The sequence below is a fragment of the Coenobita brevimanus genome, chromosome 1, assembly GCF_032717465.1.
Source record: "Coenobita brevimanus isolate Jiangsu-jjx chromosome 1, ASM3271746v2, whole genome shotgun sequence".
Classification (NCBI taxonomy): domain Eukaryota; kingdom Metazoa; phylum Arthropoda; class Malacostraca; order Decapoda; family Coenobitidae; genus Coenobita; species Coenobita brevimanus.
This window is the reverse complement of record NC_136954.1, coordinates 64,209,707-64,228,703: the sequence shown is the minus strand read 5'-3', so window position 1 is coordinate 64,228,703 and position 18,997 is coordinate 64,209,707. Positions and strand designations below refer to the sequence as shown.

General features: G+C 42.9%; 1 protein-coding gene and 1 non-coding gene across 2 annotated transcripts in view; both read left to right on the top strand.

Moving 5' to 3' along the window:
• The window catches only part of LOC145414617 (NADH dehydrogenase [ubiquinone] 1 alpha subcomplex assembly factor 4), a 28,505-nt gene extending 9,508 nt beyond the window's left edge, over nt 1-18,997 (top strand). Inside the window, exons 2-5 of the mRNA XM_080284382.1 lie at nt 1,348-1,442; nt 3,855-3,941; nt 9,834-9,960; nt 16,276-18,997. Coding sequence (XP_080140508.1) covers nt 1,348-1,442; nt 3,855-3,941; nt 9,834-9,960; nt 16,276-16,466 — 500 coding nt within the window. The 3' untranslated portion in view covers nt 16,467-18,997. The remainder of the gene's footprint in view (nt 1-1,347; nt 1,443-3,854; nt 3,942-9,833; nt 9,961-16,275) is intronic.
• LOC145390433 (5S ribosomal RNA) lies at nt 14,020-14,138 on the top strand. Its single transcript, XR_013895626.1, has one exon. It is a non-coding gene; the product is annotated as a 5S ribosomal RNA (ribosomal RNA).

Here is an 18,997-nt window from a genome sequence, read left to right as displayed (position 1 = left end):
GCGGTTTTGGGACAATTTGCCGTCAAGTCAATTTACCATCACAAAAATAACAAGATAATTTGCCGTCATTAAGGAAGACAGCTATGGGTGATGCTAGAATAAAATTAAAGGGCGACTGCATTGAGGAAGAAACAAGTTAATTATTGACTAAAGATGCAACTAATAAATAATATCCAAAGCCTACGCTATTGAACATAGACTTTGATGGATCCCCCTGAAATATTAAAGTATTGATTGATTAATAGTAAGTATATTTATAGAATGACGGGGAATTGTCCATGTTTTGAAGGCGAATTGCCTGATGCTGAATTGACTTGATGGAGAATCATCTCAGAACCAGTGATGCTTGGTTGGCGGAAGCACGGGAAACTGTGTGCGCGGGGTGGGTATGCCACACAACTCTCAGGTGATCTGCCTGTGAGCAGGGGATTTCTCCACATCACCTATTGTAAATGCGGGGGAGCTCAGTCATAAAACAAACGATTGGTACTAAAAACGAACGATCGCAAATGCAAAATATCGTAAAATGAAACATCAAACAACGAGGGAGACCTGTAATGTACAGTACAAACGACAAGTACTGGTAATGAAGATAAACATGCGAATAATTTTTCAGCTAGGAGATGTGTGATAGTTAGCACACTGCTCCTGCTTGAGCCCCTGCATTACTACTCTGCCTCTGTGGTTGAGGAAGGGGTGTATGTGACCCCTTACTCTCCCTCTGTGCTGACCCTAATCCTACCTGTTATTGATTGATATGTAGTTTGGTTGTGCCATTTAGAAGGTCCAGCAAATACAATGAATGCTGCTCTAATTAATAATAATGTTCCATTGCCAAGCATAATGGAAAACTAAATTCTTGTGATTGAACCACTTAAAAAATAGATGCTCACATCCACTCACTCGATGTAGTTCTGCTTTGGGTTTCTTCCTTTTCCTCTTGTCCTCCCTTCTTCTGTCTTTTTTTCCTTCATTCTTTTGACTTTCTTCTGCCCACGGGTGACTTTACACTCCCTCTTCTGCATTCTTTCCATCATTCTTTCCCCTTCTTTCTTCCCATGGGTGACTCTACACTGAGTGACAAGCCAAATGGTTTCCGGTACACCAGGAAACCATTTACTACACTGGGGGGTAACCATATAACCATATTATAGCGCCTTGTGGTTTAGTTGGTAATTAAGGTGCTCCAATTGGATTGAGCCTGTGTAGGTTTATATCCAAGGAATGGTTGGGGTTTATTGCTCACATAATGCCACTCAGGGATGAGTGAGGCTGGTCACTCTCATCTTAAATGTTAGGAGTATATCATAGATAAATTTTGAAATATTTGTCTGCTTTGCATTCCAGCCCAGCCTGATGAAATGAAGAGAAAGCTTGAAGAGAGAGATGATCAGTTGTTGCAGAGACTAAGGAGTGTTTATGTCACCTCACAGGACATCACAGTGAGTGTTTGGTTTAGTTGCTGGATGTGATGCATCATAAACTACTTGTCTTGAGTCTTGTTCATTTGATGTTCAACATACATATGGATGGGGTGATGAGAGAAGTAAAAACACAAGTAATGGAGAGAGGGATGGCATTGGTAATGATTGGTGATGGATGGAATATCTCAAATTTGTTGTATGCTGATGCTGCAGTACTACTCGCAATTACTGAATAAGAACTTGTTAGACTAATGGAGAGTTTATTTATGACTGTGAGCATCGTTCCATGAGAGTAAATGTAGAAAAGAGTAAAGTGATGGTAATTGAGAGAGAAGGTGAATCCCAGTGTGATGTTGCAGTGAATGGAGAGAGACTGGAATTGGTGAGAGAGTTCAAATACAGTTGCTCCCCACAGACCGCGAGTTCAGAGTATGCAATCCTCATTGTACGTGAGAACCTATTTTTTATTGAATTTTAGTGTATTTTTTAATAGTGACGCGAATTGAACTCGTAATAGGCGAGACGGCAGTGAAGAGAGGCCCATATCTGGGGTTTACACAGAGCACATGACATTGCCACCCCAAGAAGCACCAACCACCAGTGATGGAGAGTGGAGACTTGTCGATGCGCCATTTCCTGGGGAGGATCAAGAAGATGATGCGATGTCTGAGGTGTCAGAAATAGACTTTGAAGGATTTGTGAATGAAGTGAGTGCTTTAGCTAGTGAAAGTGTCGAAAGTGCTGGTGACTAGAATGGTGTGGAAGGTGGAGTGTCGGGTGGTGCAGGAGTTGCACACTAGGGTTGAGACAATTCGTCGTCGTCAATTCGCTGTCAGACAACTCCCCGTCAAAACATGGATGATTCCCCGTCAGTATACTTATTATTAATTAATCAATCTATCTATCTATCTATCTATTGCCAGACGCCTCAATCCCGTTTGTGGTGGCCACAAACAAATCGCCTCCAAGTCGCCCTTTCCCCCGCCATTTCACTGCCCTGCTCCCAACTCACACCCCCCTCTCTCATATACCTCTGTACTTTAATAACTATATTTCAGGGGGATCCATAAAAGTCAATGTTCAGTAGCGTAGGCTTTGGATATTATTTATTAGTTGCACCTTTAGTCAATATCGACTAAAGGTGCAACTTATAAATAATAACCAAAGCCTATGCTATTGAACATAGACTTTGATGGTTATTAAAGTATTGATTAATTAATAATAAGAATACTGTATTTGTAGAATGAGAGGGAATTGTCCAGGGTGCAAATTGTCCTGACGGGGAATTGTCTAACTGCGAATTGACTTGACAGCAAATTCTCTCCTGCACCACTCGACACACCACCTTCCTCACCACTCTCGTCACCTGCATTTTCGACACTTTCACTAGCTAATGCACTCACTTCGTTCATAAACCCTTCAAAGTCTATTTCTGACACCTCAGACATTGCATGATCTTCTTGATCCTCCCCAGGAAATGGCTTATAGACAAGTCTCCACTCTCCACCACTGATGGTTTAATTAACTTGTTTCTTCCTCGCTGTAGTCACCTTTGAATTATTCTAGCGTCACCCATAGCTGTCTTCATTAATGACAGGAAATTGACTCAATGCTGAATTGTCCTGAAACCGAGTGGTGCAGGAGACAATTCGCCTGTTGTCCTCTTAGGTTAAGGTGAGCAGCCATATTCTTGTTGGTTTAGTTAAACCATATCCTTGTTGAATTAGTAAAACCATAATCTTGTTGGTTTACTTTATCTTAGGTAATATGTCTGAGATAGTTTCCCTGCACAGTACAATACTTAGGTCTGAAAAGAGTCTCAAGGGTTGCCTATGATGGGGGGTGCCGCCCATATGTAATTTTTCCCATAAGTTTGTGTATTCAGAGTACACGAATTCTTAATAACGCGACGTCCAAGGAGTGGTTGGGGTTGATTGCTCATGCAGTGCAACACAGGGATGAGTGAGGCTGGTCACTCTCATCTTAAATGTCGAGACCAACTGCCTAGCCCCGGGCTCCTACGCTCCTCTTGGGGTAATGTAGGATGATTGGATGATGGATGGATGGATGGATATATAATACCACAACACATTTATCCTCTGCTAACAATATGTACATCATTTGCACAACACAGGTTTTTCTTAATGTGGTATAATTCCCAAATAAGATCTTCTTTAGTGCCTTGCTAAAGTGATCACATATCAGCACTCCATTGGTTTCATATCACTTTGAACCAGACTGCAGTAGCAGAAGCAGCAGTATCGTCCTTATAACATAATCATCATCAAGCAGCAGGAGTAGCAGAGGCAGCAGTATCATCTTCATAATACCATCATCATCATCATCATTGTCATCTTTGCTGTTGTCATCATTGCAGTTTTTGTTGTCATTCTCATCAGAGTATCTCATAATTGCACTTTTTTTCCACAGCCATCTCAGAAGCTGTCCTCTTCACGGCCATTACCTGCAGATCGGTCACACGTAGTTGACCCAGAGTATGGATACTTCGAACCTAAGGTCAGTTGTGAAGGCATGTGAAATGATTGCCGCATTTTTTCTTTTACAGTAAGTCCTCAGTACTGCACATTCCTGATATATATGTTCCTCTTGCTGCAGCCACAGGGGTGGCTGAACATAGAGCTACTTCTAACTTTGTCAGTCACTCACAGAGTTACTGTACCTTTTTGGAGAATGGGGTGTAGGCCTTTTGGGGTGTGGGTTAGAGGGAAAAAAAATTGCTCAGCAGTAGATCTCCACCTCTTCCTAGTTTCAGGCAGGGTTGGACCTCTGAAGGTTGCCCCCCAGTGGGGTCCCAACCAACACCAGTATGCACAGCACATAGTTTTTAACCTAGGAAAACGAAATGTTGTAGACAGGAAGACGTTCACTTGTGTCAGGTGATAGGCAGGTTGTGACCCCTGATGCATCCCACCTAGGGGAGGGGGGAGGGATGCACCCTCTAGGAGTCCTGGCCAGAGCCATTATAGTCATAGTTTTATACCTAGGAGCACAAAACTTTGCATACAGGCAAACCTTCAGTTGGGTCAGGCTTAGACAGGAAGGACCCATCCTGGAGGATTGGAAGTCAGGTATAATTATTCTCCTGTACAAAGGAAAAGGAGAAAAGAAGTGTGTGGTAATCATAGGGCCATTTGTCTTCATATTGTTATAGGAAAAGTATATAGTAGGGTATTTATTGACAGAGTTTGGGAAATAACAGAGGAATTAGTTGGAGAAGAACAGGGAGGTTCTAGGACGGGAAGAGGTTGTGTAGATCAGATATTCATTCTTAGATCTTTAGTGGAAAAGTTTCTTGAGAAGGAAAAGGAGTTATATGCAGCCTTCATGGATTTGGAGAAAGCATATAACATGGTGGATAGACAAGGATAATGTAAAGTATTAAGAGTATATGGAGTAGATGGGAAGTTGTTGAATGCTGTGAAGAGTACGTACGAGGGTGCTAAGGCTGCAGTGCGTGTGGATAGCGAACTGAGTGAATTTTTCTCTTTGAATGTTGGATTGAGGCTGGGATGTGTCATGTCTCCATGGTTGTTCAATCCATGTATGGATGGGGTTATAAAAGAGATACAAGGTGGGGCAGTGGATGTTGGAGCAGCCCTGATGAGAGAGGGCAGTGTTTGGAAACTCCCTGTACTGTTGTGTGCAGATGGTACTGTGTTGTTAAGTGAAGATGAAGGGGAGCTGCAAGGCTTGGTGGATGAGTTTGAGTGAGTGTGTAAGAAACGGAATCTAAAGGCAAATGTAAGGAAGAGTAAAGTTATGGTCGTCAAGTGAGGTGAAGTCAGTGAATGTACAGTGAGGTTGGATGAGGAGGAAATGGAAAATGAGAGTGCATTTAAGTACTGTACTTGGGTAGTGTGATGAGTAAGGATGGAAGTTTAGAGGGTGAAGTGCTTGAAAGTTCACAACAAGGAAGAAGGGTTGCTGATTCCTTGAAAGCAGTGATAAGAAACAGGGAAGTGAGCATGGAAGTGAAAAAGTTACTGCTTGACAGTATTGTGTTACTAACTCTAATGTATGGAAGTGAAGCTTGGACCTTGTTGGAGGAACACAAGTCAAGAGTGAGAGCAGTGGAAATGAGTTATTTGAGAGGAGCATGTGGAGTCACATGGAGAGACAGACTGACAACTGAGGAAGTGAGGGAGCATTGTGGTGTGGATGTGGATGTGATAGGAAGCGTTAGGAGAAACACATTGAGGTGGTTTGGCCATATGTAGAGGTTGGAGAGTGAGAGACTGATGAGGAGAGTGTATGTGGGTGAGGTGGAGGGGGGGAGAGGGAGGGGGAAGCCAAGGATAAGATGAAGGGATGGAGTGGAGAGGTACTGGACATTCAAATTGTTTGGATTGTGGGAATGTTCCCCTATTGTGTTCAGTCTAGCAAAGCTCCAATTATCGATGCACCAGATAACAGGGTATGGGCACTCATACCCCGATATCCGGCAGCATTGTGTACCAGTGGGAGTGTTCAGTCAGCAAGTATGTCAGGTATTGATGAAATTTTCCCCATAAGATACTGAAGAAAAGCCAGAGGTGCATTCCAGAACCAAACCCAAACTCTCATACACCATAATAAACTCTTTGAGATTTTTGACCCTCTGCCAATTGTACCTCTGCCAGATTCAGCCGGGCGCACATACAGCGTGCCATTGTGCAGCGATATTTGTACTTAATTGGCCACTGTACACTGGCTTTTTATGGTAGACTAATGTATGTAATGTATGCTCTTTATCATAGTATGGTTGAAAAAGGTAAATGCGATAACTAAAAGGCCAATAAGACGAGTAGAAGTTAGCCAGAAAGGAAGAAATGCACACCCTTCCATAGAAAAATATTTGTAAAAAAAAAAAGTATTAATGTGAAATTTGATAGCACCATGTCAATCTACAGTAAATTCCTTTTCTATTGATATATAGGTTATGGCAATCTATGTTAGTTTTCACAGAGAAAAGTGAAAGCTCTCGCTGTCATGCAGGCAAATATCCATGCTGGTAATACTGATATTATTCATGGTAAAAACCTATTTATTATGCATATCTGTCTGATGTACTCGTCACTGTAAAAGCAGCTAATTGGAAAAGGATAAACAGGATAGTGTATGTGGAACAAGGCCAGGTAGGAGATGGTGAACATGCAAAAAACAAATATTGTTTCATATGACTTGAATTCGAGTCATCAGAATCTCAACGGTTGGATTTGCGATGATGTGAAATCACGTCGTCGGAATCTCAAAGGGTTACTAGAGACTGACAAAGAAACACCATAGGTAATGTTATTATCCTCGTAAACAATACTAAAGGCAAAAAATGGCACATCAAACATCACATGCAGGAGAGCTGGCAGTGTGCCAAACAGAGGTAGGGGAGGGTGGGGGGATGGGGAGGGAGACAAGCAGGGTTGGGGGAGGGTGGAGGGATGGGGAGGGAGACAAGCAGGGGTGGGGGAGGGTTGGGGGATGGGGAGGGAGACAAGCAGGGGTGGGGGAGGGTGGGGGGATGGGGAGAGACAAGCAGGGATGGGGGAGGGTGGGGGGATGGGGAGGGAGACAAGCAGGGGTGCGAGAGGGTGGGGAGATGGGGAGGGAGACAAGCAGGGGTGGGGGAGGGTGAGGATATGGGAAGGGAGACAAGCAGGGGTGAAGGAGGGTGAGAGGATGGGGAGGAAGACAAGTGGGGGTGGAGGAGGGTGGGGGGACAGGGAAGGAGACAAGAAAACCAAACAGCCCTACTACCCCCCCCCTCCACCCCAGTCTCACTCACTCACTCACCCACGTACTTACCACTCTTATGGACTCTCACTAACTCACTCACTCACCCACATACTTACCACTCTTATGGACTCTCACTCACTCACTCATTCACTCACCACTCTTTCTCACTCACTCACTCACTCTCTCTTTTACCACTCTTACTGACTCTCACTCACTCACTCTTACCACTCTTACTGACTCTCACTCACTCACTTACTCATTCACTCACCACTCACTCACCACTCTTACTGACTCTCACTCACTCACTCACTCATTCACTCACCACTCACTCACTCACTCACTCACTCTTTCACACACACACACACACACACACACACACACACACACACACCGCTCGCTGGTGCAGTGGTAACGTTCTCGCTTGCCAACTGGTGGACGGGAGTTCGCGCCTCGCTCAGGTTGCGAAAAGTTTCACTGACGAAGTGGGTGGTTACTGTCCCCCTAGAGCAAGGGGACGGGTGTGTGCGTGTGTGAAGGTCACAGCCTTGCCCTTAGATCGGACACTATGAGCTCTCAGCTCCCTTCCGGGAGGGTAAAAGCTGACCATCATGACCATCAAGTGATCCTGACCGACCCGGTGAATTACACACACACACACAGAGCCAGTCATGCAGCTGGCAGTGCACCAAGTGGGGGTGTAGGAGGGTGGGGGGATGGAAAGGGAGACAACCAGGGGTGGGGGAGGGTGGGGGGACAGGCAAGGAGGCAAGAAAGCCAACAGTCCTACTACCCCCTCCCTGCCTTAGTCTTGCTTACTCATACTCACTCACCCTCTCACTCACTCACCCACCACTCACTCATTCACTTACCCACTCACACTCACCCACCACTCACTCACTCACTCACTCACTCACCCTCTCACTCACTCACCCACCACTCACTCGCTACTCACCCACTCACACACACACACACACACACACACACACACACACAGCCAGGCAGGTAGCTGGCAGTGTGTCAAGTGGGGGTGGGGGAGGGTTGGGGGATGGAGAAGGAGACAACTGGGGGTGGAGGAGGGCAGGGGAACAGGGAGGGAGACATAGCTGGCAGTGATGAGTGTGGTGGGGGATGGAGGAGGGATGGGGGGGGGAGATGAGAGTGGATGGAGGGAGGGAGGGAGGACAGGGAGAGCCTCATTTGAAACCTAGGGAGAGGCAGGGTGTTAGACTGGAGGGGAGGGGTGTCGGACTAGCAAGAGGATAGAAATTAAAATTGTTTGGATTGTGGGAATGTTCCTTTATTTCATGTGTTCGGTCTAGTGAAGCGCCGGTTATTGATGTGCCGGATAACGGAATATGGGTGTATCACTAACTCAGCTGTCTTCGCAACACTGTATGTGGATGTACTCTATTTAAGTTAATCTCAGAGGGTATGATTTATATGAACACAGTATCTGTTCCAGTGTGCATGTTGTATCTGGTGTGTCCACACATTTGTTTCATATTGGTAGGCAGTAGATGTATGGCAGATGTATTAGATCAGTGATATCCTGTGCCTCCCCACCTTTCCATCTGACATTCAGTACAACGCCCTGCAGACCATACAGAATAACTCTCATTGCATCACCACTAGCTGCACCAAAACCATTCCCTCAACTCACACTGAAGCTAATGGTCTCCTTTTTAGAGACTACCTTAATATGAGTGGTGCATAATTCTGTGCGGCAGCCTGTGCCAGTACACAGCACCCCTGTCATTTACTTGACTGAGACACACATCACACCTCAGCACATAAATTAATCACCATACAAACATTATCAGACCCTCTGCAACAGCATGCCATCACCAGACATTCCAACACTGGCAGTGAAGAAACATCTGTATGCATCACGCACAGGACAGTACGAGTACAACTTCTCAAGCAGAACAACGTATTACAAGATGCCCCTCCTGACTTCCACCCATTGGAGTTGTCCTTAAATAGACATGATCGAGTTAATCTAGCTAGGCTTAGATCAGGACCTCACCCGGCTGTCTTCAGCAACCAGCTTAGATTTGGGTTGAGTGGAAACACAGATGACACATGCCCTTACTTGTAGAATAGGCCCACGCAACATAACACACATAATGGAGCACTGCACAGCACATGCCACACTAAGACGCAAACAGCATCAGCAGTGCAGGGACCCTATGGGGCATCCCTGTAGAAGCAGTTGCTTACCTGCAGTTGACAAGTTTGCTTGATCAGATGAACAATAACAACAGCAACATCAAGATTGCGTGCTACCGTAGACCCTGGGAGGTACAGTACATTTACTACCATGAAAGGGAATTGGGACTGCAAGTCCAGCCACATAGTCACCACTTATAGGCAGGAAACCCAGCCACAGGTCTGTAGATTCAAAGTCCAAGCAGAAACACTCACATTATTACAAATCTTTTTACGCATATGAGATTTCTTTTTCCCCAGCAGGTGTTGGGAAGTAATTAACTGGTTTTGGCACTTGGTTTAGATTCCAGTTCACAGAAAATGTCAGCACTATCGTGGCCAACCTCAGAATGGAGATGTCTTGGGAAGAAGCATGGTGCTGTATATATTTGATGTGATTTTTAATTTTTATTTGAATTAGCATTTAGGAAGATGGTTGTATTTTTTTCAGACATTAACTTTTTCCGTCAGAATATTCCTTATGGAAAAGCAACATTGAGAGACATAGTCCAGGTGATATCAAAACATCAACAAGACCCAGAGCTCTGGACACCAAAGAAACTGGCCCTCGAGTACAGACTTGACATTGGACTAACAGGTTAGTTGAATTGAGTGATTAACCTATTTGATGTTTATTATTGTTAATACTGTTTTGTTTTACCTCCCTCTTTTCATTCCACCAGTTTGTATTATCATCATCATCATCATTGTAATTGTCTTCTTCATGGTCAACATTGCTGTAATCATTGTCATCATGATCATTATTTTCATCATCATCTTTGTTGTATCCCAGTTCCTTCAAGGGGTTAGTTAGGATTCTTCGTCATCATCATCATCATAGTGTTACTCACTTATTGCCCCATCCGAAGTACAGGGGCTTCTCAGTCCAGACAGTAAAGGCAAGAACAGAAACAAGAAAAACAGAAAAGCTTGTCACTGATCCAGTCACTCATTGTTCATGGCTCCATTAGGGTATGCCTTATATAAACATGCTTTCTTTTTCTTCTCTTTTGTGAATTAGAGCCTTTCTGTCAACTGACATTATAAAAAAGTAGGTGCAGCCCTGGCCTCCTCATAATCTTTATATCGAGTTCTTGCGGTGAAACCAAGCATTTTGTTTGCCTTGTTACTGGCTGCTATACACTGTTTTGAGTTTTTGTGTCATTACTGATAATAACTCCTATATCCTTCTTTTCATTTACTTCCATCAGTGGGGTACTGAACATGCGATATTCATATTTAATGTCTTTATCGCCAAAGGGCATTACTTTACATTTATGTACAGTAAATTTCATTGGCATTTTTCACTCCAGTTTATTTACTTTTCCAGGTCATTTTGTTGAGAGAAAGGATGGAACTTTAATTTATTACAGGTAGTATTGTGATGAGAAGGGGTAGATTGAAATAGTTTGAGTATATAGAGAGGATGGAAGATGATAACTGGGTGTGGAGGGTGAGAGGTTTGAACATAGGGAATGGAGTTGTGAGAGGAAGACCAAAAAAATACTTGGGGAAGGGGGGGGGGGAGGTCAAAGAGTGTGACCTCAGGGTTCAGGGACTGAATAGAGAGGCTGCTAGAAACTGAACAGGGTGGAGAGCTGCGGTTAGGTAACCAAGGCCAACACATACAAGCATGTTGGAGCCTATATAAATGAATGAATGAATGCATTATTCTGAGTATCAAAGAAAGATTTAAATTGCCTTTGGATAGACTTTTGAAACTGGGGGCATAGATATAGCCTTCATTAACCCCATGAATCCAGTGGCATCTTTTTGCACTTTATTCTTGCTGTGTTCAAATGATTATATTGAATGTAGTAGAAGCTTCTCAAACTAGGTAGGTTAGTTATATTCTGCATTAATCCATTCATTCACTATAAGAAGCCTCCCCCATACTAGACAAAAATGTGGAGGTAATAAGAATAAACTAAGAATGATGTCATCATATTGAAGGGGATAATGTCTTCACGGTAAGATGTCTCTCCTGAACTGAATATTATCGTGTAGTGATAGCAAGAATAATATAGAACGCACTATTGGATTGAGAGGTCTAGTTCAGTAATCCCTCAATTATCCGGACGTCCATTATCTGAATGATCCGTTAGCCAGACGTTGTAATCTGGCTGTATTAAATCATTATATGTACATTTTTTCATTTTATCCAGACAAAATGCTTGCATGTGGGTGGAAATTATGGCTGTGTGAACATTTTTGCTCACCTGGGTGGGAATAGTCTGATGGTGCTGCACTGTCTGGCTTGGTACTGTATTTCACCCACCATCCGCTAGAGACCCCCTTGGTTGTTCCCAGATCCTACCTGGCAACTGCATAGTGAACCGCTCCTCTCAGACAGTTGTCATGGCGATGCGTGTGGTGGCTTTTGTGGTTGTTCCCTACTCATCAGGGTATGCCACTAGACCACACAGGATGTACTGTACAGTGCAACAGCTTCACCAGCCGCAGTGCAACAGTCAGAGTCAAGGAGCTAACGGGTTATTCAGCATAACACCTTGGGAGGAATCGTGAGTGTTGATGGTGATTTTATTCTAGCTTACTGTACTGTTCCGTGATTTTATTCTATTTTACGATGATTTTATCCCACCGGCAGGATAGGGCTGGCGGCACAGGGTCCTCCCGATCGCCATCAAGCGACTGTTGCTATTTCCGGGAATGCTCGTCGGTGAAGAAGTGACACTGTGGCCTTATTCTTTACCAACATCCGCGGCCTTACCACAAATTTAAACTCTGTTCATTTTTTCCTTCAGTCCATATCCCCTTTGGCTGTTTTCCTCACAGAACCACAAATCTCACCCTCTACCAATATATCTCCATTTTGTTTTCCCGGTTACCATCTCCTTACAAACTTCCATAACAAGGGCGGCACCTGTTGTTATATCAAATCCCAATATGCAGTTGACACTATTTTAAACTTCACTTCATCTAGTTTTGATTACTCATTATATAAATTAAATTGTCAAAACATTACCAAATATATTTGTGTAGTTTATCGTTCCCCCAATGCTTCTTCGGAACCCAGTGTATTTGATTCCATATCCACTCAGTTGAGTAACCTTGACCTTGCCCTTGGCACCGAAATTACCATTTTGGGTGATTTTAACATACACAATGTTGAATGGTTATTGCATTCTGCCCGGACTGACGACGCTGGTCTAGAGTGCAAGCTGTTTGCAGAATTGTTTAATCTCACCCAGTTGGTAAAGCAACCAACCAGAATACCTGATAATCCTGACCATAATGCCCATCTCTTGGATTTATTCTTGACAAATAATCCAGATCAATACAGGATAGAGGTACTGTCACCACTTGGATCCTCTGACCACAATCTCATCAAAGCCTCGTTAGTTAACCCTCCCACATCTCCCCGTTCTGAACCTGTCAGGGTGACCCGATGGCACTTTGATAGGGCAGAGTGGGATGGATTTAGAAATTATCTTGCTGATGTTCCATGGCTGTCTTTATTCTCTAGTGATCCCAATTCTTCCCAGTCCCACATTTGCGACTTAATACTAGTTGGTATGGATTTATTCATACCAAGTCAACAGTTCACTAAAAGATCGAACTCTCCAAAATGGTTTGATGGCAACTGTGCCAGAGCAACAGCCCAAAAGTCATTAGCATATAACTCTTACTTAAAATAAAAAACATCTGAATCACTCTCCCAATTTAAAATTGCTAGAAATCATGCAAAAGCTGTATTAAATCTATCTAAATCAAACTTTCTTCAAAAGCAAGCATCAAAATTACTTAACAACCCTAATGACAATAGAATATTCTGGTCAACTCTTAATTCTTTCAGTAATAACTTTAACAAGTCATCTTCCATTCCCCCACTAAAATCTTCAGTTGGCAACATTACAAATGACCCACATGGGAAAGCAGATATCTTTGCCAGTACCTTTGCCAGAAACTCTACCATAGATGATACCAGCCAGAATGTCCCAGTACTGGAACTTGATTCTCCTGAAATTGCCCCACTTAAAATACAGACAAGATACATAAAATCCATCCTAGACAATTTACCTACCAACAAAGCTCCACGCCCAGATGGAATTCCGCCAATTGTTTTCAAAAAGTGTTCCCCTGAACTTGCCTCTGTCCTGGCTAAATTATTCAGACTATGCATATGTACTTCATTATTCCCAAATTCATGGAAAGAAGCCAATATCCACCCAGTTCCGAAGAAAGGAAGTTCATCTGACCCCTCCAATTACAGACCAATAGCTGTCACATCTTCTCGTGGTAAGGTATTTGAAACTTTAATTAATAAGCACATTGTTAAACATCTTGAATCCAACAACTTAATTAGTGATAGACAATATGGTTTTTGCCACGAAAGATCCACCGTTGACATAATCTGTTAACTCATATCATCTATCAGTCAATTGATCTTTTTGGAGAAACTCATGCAGTAGCTCTTGATATCTCTAAAGCTTTTGACAGAATATGGGACCGTTCCCTGCTGTCCAAACTCCCTTTCTATGGACTAACGTCTTTTGTTCCTTTGATTTCTTCATATCTTAGTGACAGGAAAATAAGAGTAAAAGTAGATGATGTATAGTCCAATTTCCACTTAATTAACGCCGGCGTGCCGCAGGGATCAGTTCTGGCGCCAACCCTATTTCTGGTTCATATTAACGCCAACGGCCATACCACGTTGAGTACACTGCTTCCCATCCGATCAGCGAAGTTAAGCAACGTTGGGTCTGGTTAGTACTTGGATGGGTGACCGCCTGGGAACACCAGATGCTGTTGGCATCCCTACATGTCAAGCGGGGTTGGTGGAGGATTAGTGCCCCTCCCTGTAAAAACAATTAACTCTAAGCCCTTGGCCACCCCGTTTGGGATACATGGCGTCTGGCAATGAATGAATGAATGATTAATGATCTCATCTGTCACAGTCATGTGCGCTCTCAGCTTGAATATTGCTCACCCTTGTGGAATGGTTGTGGAGAGGTTGCATTAAGACAACTAGACAAAATTCAGAATAAAGCTGTAAGAATCATTAACAACCCTGCCATTACATATAAACTACCTTCCCTGCAAGTAAGAAGGAATGTTGCCTCCCTTGCATTATTTTACAGGTATTTTTTTGGCAAATGCTCAGGCGAAGTTGCGTCCATGGTGCCACCTCTCCATGCCTTCCCTCGTGCTACACAGGCATCTGGTAGCACTCATGACTGGAATGTCACTCAGCCATATTACAGAACTTCTGCCTATCAGAATTCTTTCATTCCCTGAACTGCATCTCTCTGGAACTCGTTTCCCCAGAGTTGTTTCCCACCAAATTTCAACCCACAACTGTTCAAGTCTAACTGTTAGATATTTTACGAACAGAGGACACCAGTAATCTGGTGTAGGGATTTTTTTTTTTAATCATTTGTTTTTCCTTCGTCCGTTCTGTTATTTAAAAAAAAAAAAAAAAAAAGTTTATCATTATGTTTTGTGTGCCCAGTGCATTTTTCTTGTGTAGCAGTTTTTTTCATGTCACTGCAGGGTGTGACCCTGCAGTGGTGATTGCATGTCTGTGGTTGATGGGTGTGCTTGATCATGGTAATGGCTTTGCTTTGGTTTATAGGTCTGCTTGACCAGATAGGGTAGTGTTAAACAACAACAGGGAGAAGTTTTGTGCAATGTTCTGTCGTGGCCTTTTACAGTGACTTTCAAAGTTAGGTTATGTATGAAGGGGGACCAGGGGAAAAGTCCATTATCTAGACAGATCCACATTCCGGACATGCCTATGGCTCTATTACGTTGTGTAATTGAGGGATTACTATACTGCCTCTCACATCACACCATACCCCGATATCCGGCAGTGTTGTGTACCAGCGGGAACGTTCAGTGAGCGAGTATGTCGGGTATTGAAGCAGTTTTCCCCATAAGATACTGAAGAAAAGCCAGAGATGCGTTCCAGACCCAGACCCAAACTCTTGTATACCTTACTCAATCAAGAGAGACTGACACAGAAGCTCCATAGGAAATGTTATCCTCATAAACAGTGCTATTGCTAAAAATGGCACATCAAACATCACATGCAGGAGGGTAGGCTGGTGGAATGTGTAGTGTTCAACACTGCTCCAGGGCAACTAAACAGCCAGGAAGGTTGCTGGCAGTGTGCCGAGTGGGGATGAGGAGGGCGGGAGGATGGGTAGGGAGGCAAGTTGGGGTGGGGGAGGGTGGGAGGACAGGGAAGGAAGCAAGAAAGCCAAACCTCCCTACTATCCCCCCGCAGTCTCACTCACTCACTCACCACTATCACTCACGCACTCACTTACCACTCTCACTCACTCATGACTCTCAGTCACTCACTCACTCACACACCACTATCACCACTACCATTCTTTCACACACACACACACACACACACACACATACACACGGGAGACAAGCGGGGGTGGGGGAGGGTGAGGGGATGGAGAGCCAGACAACCAGGGGTGGGGGAAAGCAAGAGGACAGGGAGTAAGACATGCCTGGCAGTGCTGAGTGTGGTGGGGGATGGAAGAGGGATGGGGGGGGGAGAAGAGAGGGGATGGAGGGAGGATGGGAGGACCAGGACAGCCTTGTTTTATACACAGGGAGAGGCGAGGTGTTGGACTGGAGAGGCAGGGTGTCGGACTGGAGAAGCAGGTATTGGACTAGTGAGGTGGCGGACATTGATACTGTTCGGATTGCGGGAATGTTCCCCTATTTCTTGTCTTCGGTCTAGTGAAGCGTCGGTTATTGATGCACCGGATAACGGGGTTTGGGTGTACAGGACAACATAGGTCATTAGATACATTATGTTAGATTTTTAATTATAATATGGTATTGCATTCTTTAAGGAAAATCTTGGTATTTTTGCTTACATATACTTGTTATGACATAACAGTGATACTGAGTTTTCACTACCTTCCAGAAAAAGTCCTGCATCACTTCCGAACATTTGTTCTGATAATGCCTGAGGATAGCAAGGATACCACGGTGACCCCTCGCCTGCTCAAAACCATTCCTTTCACTGCACCTGAGAGTTTGAAGCAGTTGCCGGGGCTTGCTGGTAAGGGAGGAGAAGTTGGGGGAATTGAAAGCACGAGTGCAGTGAAAAGCTGATGAATATTTGAAGAGTATGCATTGTGTAAAATGAGCAGGTGCAGTAAGGGACAAAAGTTTTCCTAATTTTTCTCCTTGACTACTACTTACTTTCCTCTGGTGGCAGATGTTCTTAAGCTGAGAGGGGCTTAGTATGTTTCCCAGCCCTTAGATAACAATCAAGGGCAAAAGCCTAACATTCCACTACATCTTCAGTGTTAGAACATAACAGTTACTTTCCTCCATGACACATTATTCAGTGGGAATTGTCAGTGGACAGCAAAACATACTAAGCCTCTCTCAACTTAGGAGGTTAGTCAGAAGTGAGAAGTGAAAAGTAGAAGAGAAGAAAAATCATGCAAACGTTTGTTCCCAACTTTACACATGAAGGTCCTGTAGGGATAGGGCTTTGTTGCTCCTGAAATGTATATATTGTATACAGTAATGTGGACTGCAAAAATAAGTGATTGTAAAGTTGTGAATGGTATTTGGAAATTCTCACGTGGGATTATTTGGAAGAGAATGTGGTAGTGATAGTAATGTTGAACTCTCTTAATTCAGTGACACTGTATTGTATTTTTGTTACCTCCAGATAATTTTATCAAGCTTAGAACACCCAACTGAACAATAAAATATCAGGTGGAGGCAATGAACATAGTACAGTAATATACCGTACAGAATTATTGTTATGGACACTTCATAATTTGCTCTTTGTTTGCAACTCCAACATAATACCTACAAACAAACACTGAACATCTCAAAAGAAGTGTCAAGAGCCAGTGGTGGGAGTGACACTGCTGAGATTTTAGGTGAGCAGTTGGCCGAACACCTCTAGTTTTCAAACTCATTAGTGATTAGGTAGTGCCATTCAAGGTTAATAACTAGTAGTTAATTGTTAACCACTAATGTTAAACTTGGAAATGTTAGCATTGGATCTCAAAAGATAACATTTGCCAGTGCCTAAGAGATCTAGCCTATCAACCACAGATTTTGAAAAACTAATTTTGCTGAAAAATAAACAAAAGCATGAACACTGGGTGTAGTACAGTGAATATAGGCTAGTCATATCAGGCCTGGGCAATTATGAATAAAGGTTTTAAAATTTTCAATGTAATTTTCCATTGCCAGTTTGATTATATTTCAGTTAACCTGCAAGTTTGTTTGCCCACACAGCTATGGTTGTTTTGGGGACATTTGTCATTGCAACATACTTGACTGCAGGTGTCGCATTTTTTCTTTAACGTTTGTTTTAATGTTTGTCCTGTTATCATCATCACATATAACTATGAAAAACAAAATTCTGCACATGGTACAGTGGTAAGCTGTTATGCTAAAGCAAAGTTTTACTTATTGTATACATTATCTTGGTTGGCAATAATTAGGCTTAAGCATATTTTCCAAGTATTGTACTCAGATAAAGGCACTTGTTACAAAAATATTGTTTGTTTGTAAACTGTGGAGGATAAATTACAGGTATTAGCAACAGTGATGTTACGGGTACTGCTAATTTTTCAACTGATTAGCAGTCACTTTTAAAACTCTTTATCAATCATGGTAGTTGCTCTTTATGGTAGATGGCATCACTGGAGTGAAATGTGGCTGCAAGCTTGGTAACTAGCCACATGATCATCAGTGTTAATCAGGGAACATTCAGTCACAAGCACAGTCACTTAATGATCTGTCCTTTGAGTGACTTTACATAATCAAAGTCCAAGCTGAGATTCTCACATTGTTACACATCTTTACTACACATCTCAAATTTCTTTTTCCCAGCAGCATCCAGGAGCTGTTGGGAAGTAATAAGCTAGTTTTGACACTTGGTCTAGCTTTCAGTCCATAGAAAACATCAGCTTTACCATGACCAGCCCCATTATGGTGAATCCTTGAAGGGAAGCATGGCATCATTTTTATGTTGTGTGTTTGAAAGTGTCACTGATTTTAGTAATCATACACACCACTGGTTAGAGCCATATTTGATCACATTAGGAACATTATGCTATCCTATCTGTGCATTTGATGCTAACTGTTGCATTCATAGCATATACTATGTCTGCGTGAGCATCCACTAGTTATGACTAAGTTGGAACCAGCCCCCCACCCCCTTGTGTGAAGTTTGCAATTACTGTATGGAGTATCACTTGTGACCAGAAAATATATTGAATTCATTAAGTGTGAGAGATCCATCCTAAGCTGAATACAGCCATATGATTGCAGCCAAAATGAAAATGTATAAATGCTCAAAGAGTAAAAGAAATTATTGTTCTGTACACCTCAAAAAAGTATCGGTCCCTTTGGGTACGATGGTTATGAAAATGACCAAATTCTGCAGACACACATAAATCTATAAATCTGGTGCCTCAAAACATATACCACCCAGTATGTGAATTTTATTTCGATTTTGAGTTCAAATGATTACCAAAGAATATTTTCACTTTTAATCACAGGATGCCCCATATATCACAATGTTTTGTCCATGTTTCAGAATGATATGTGCTGTAAGAGGGCCGATACTTTTTTGGTTGACTGTACAAACAGGCAGTGGATTTGCTATT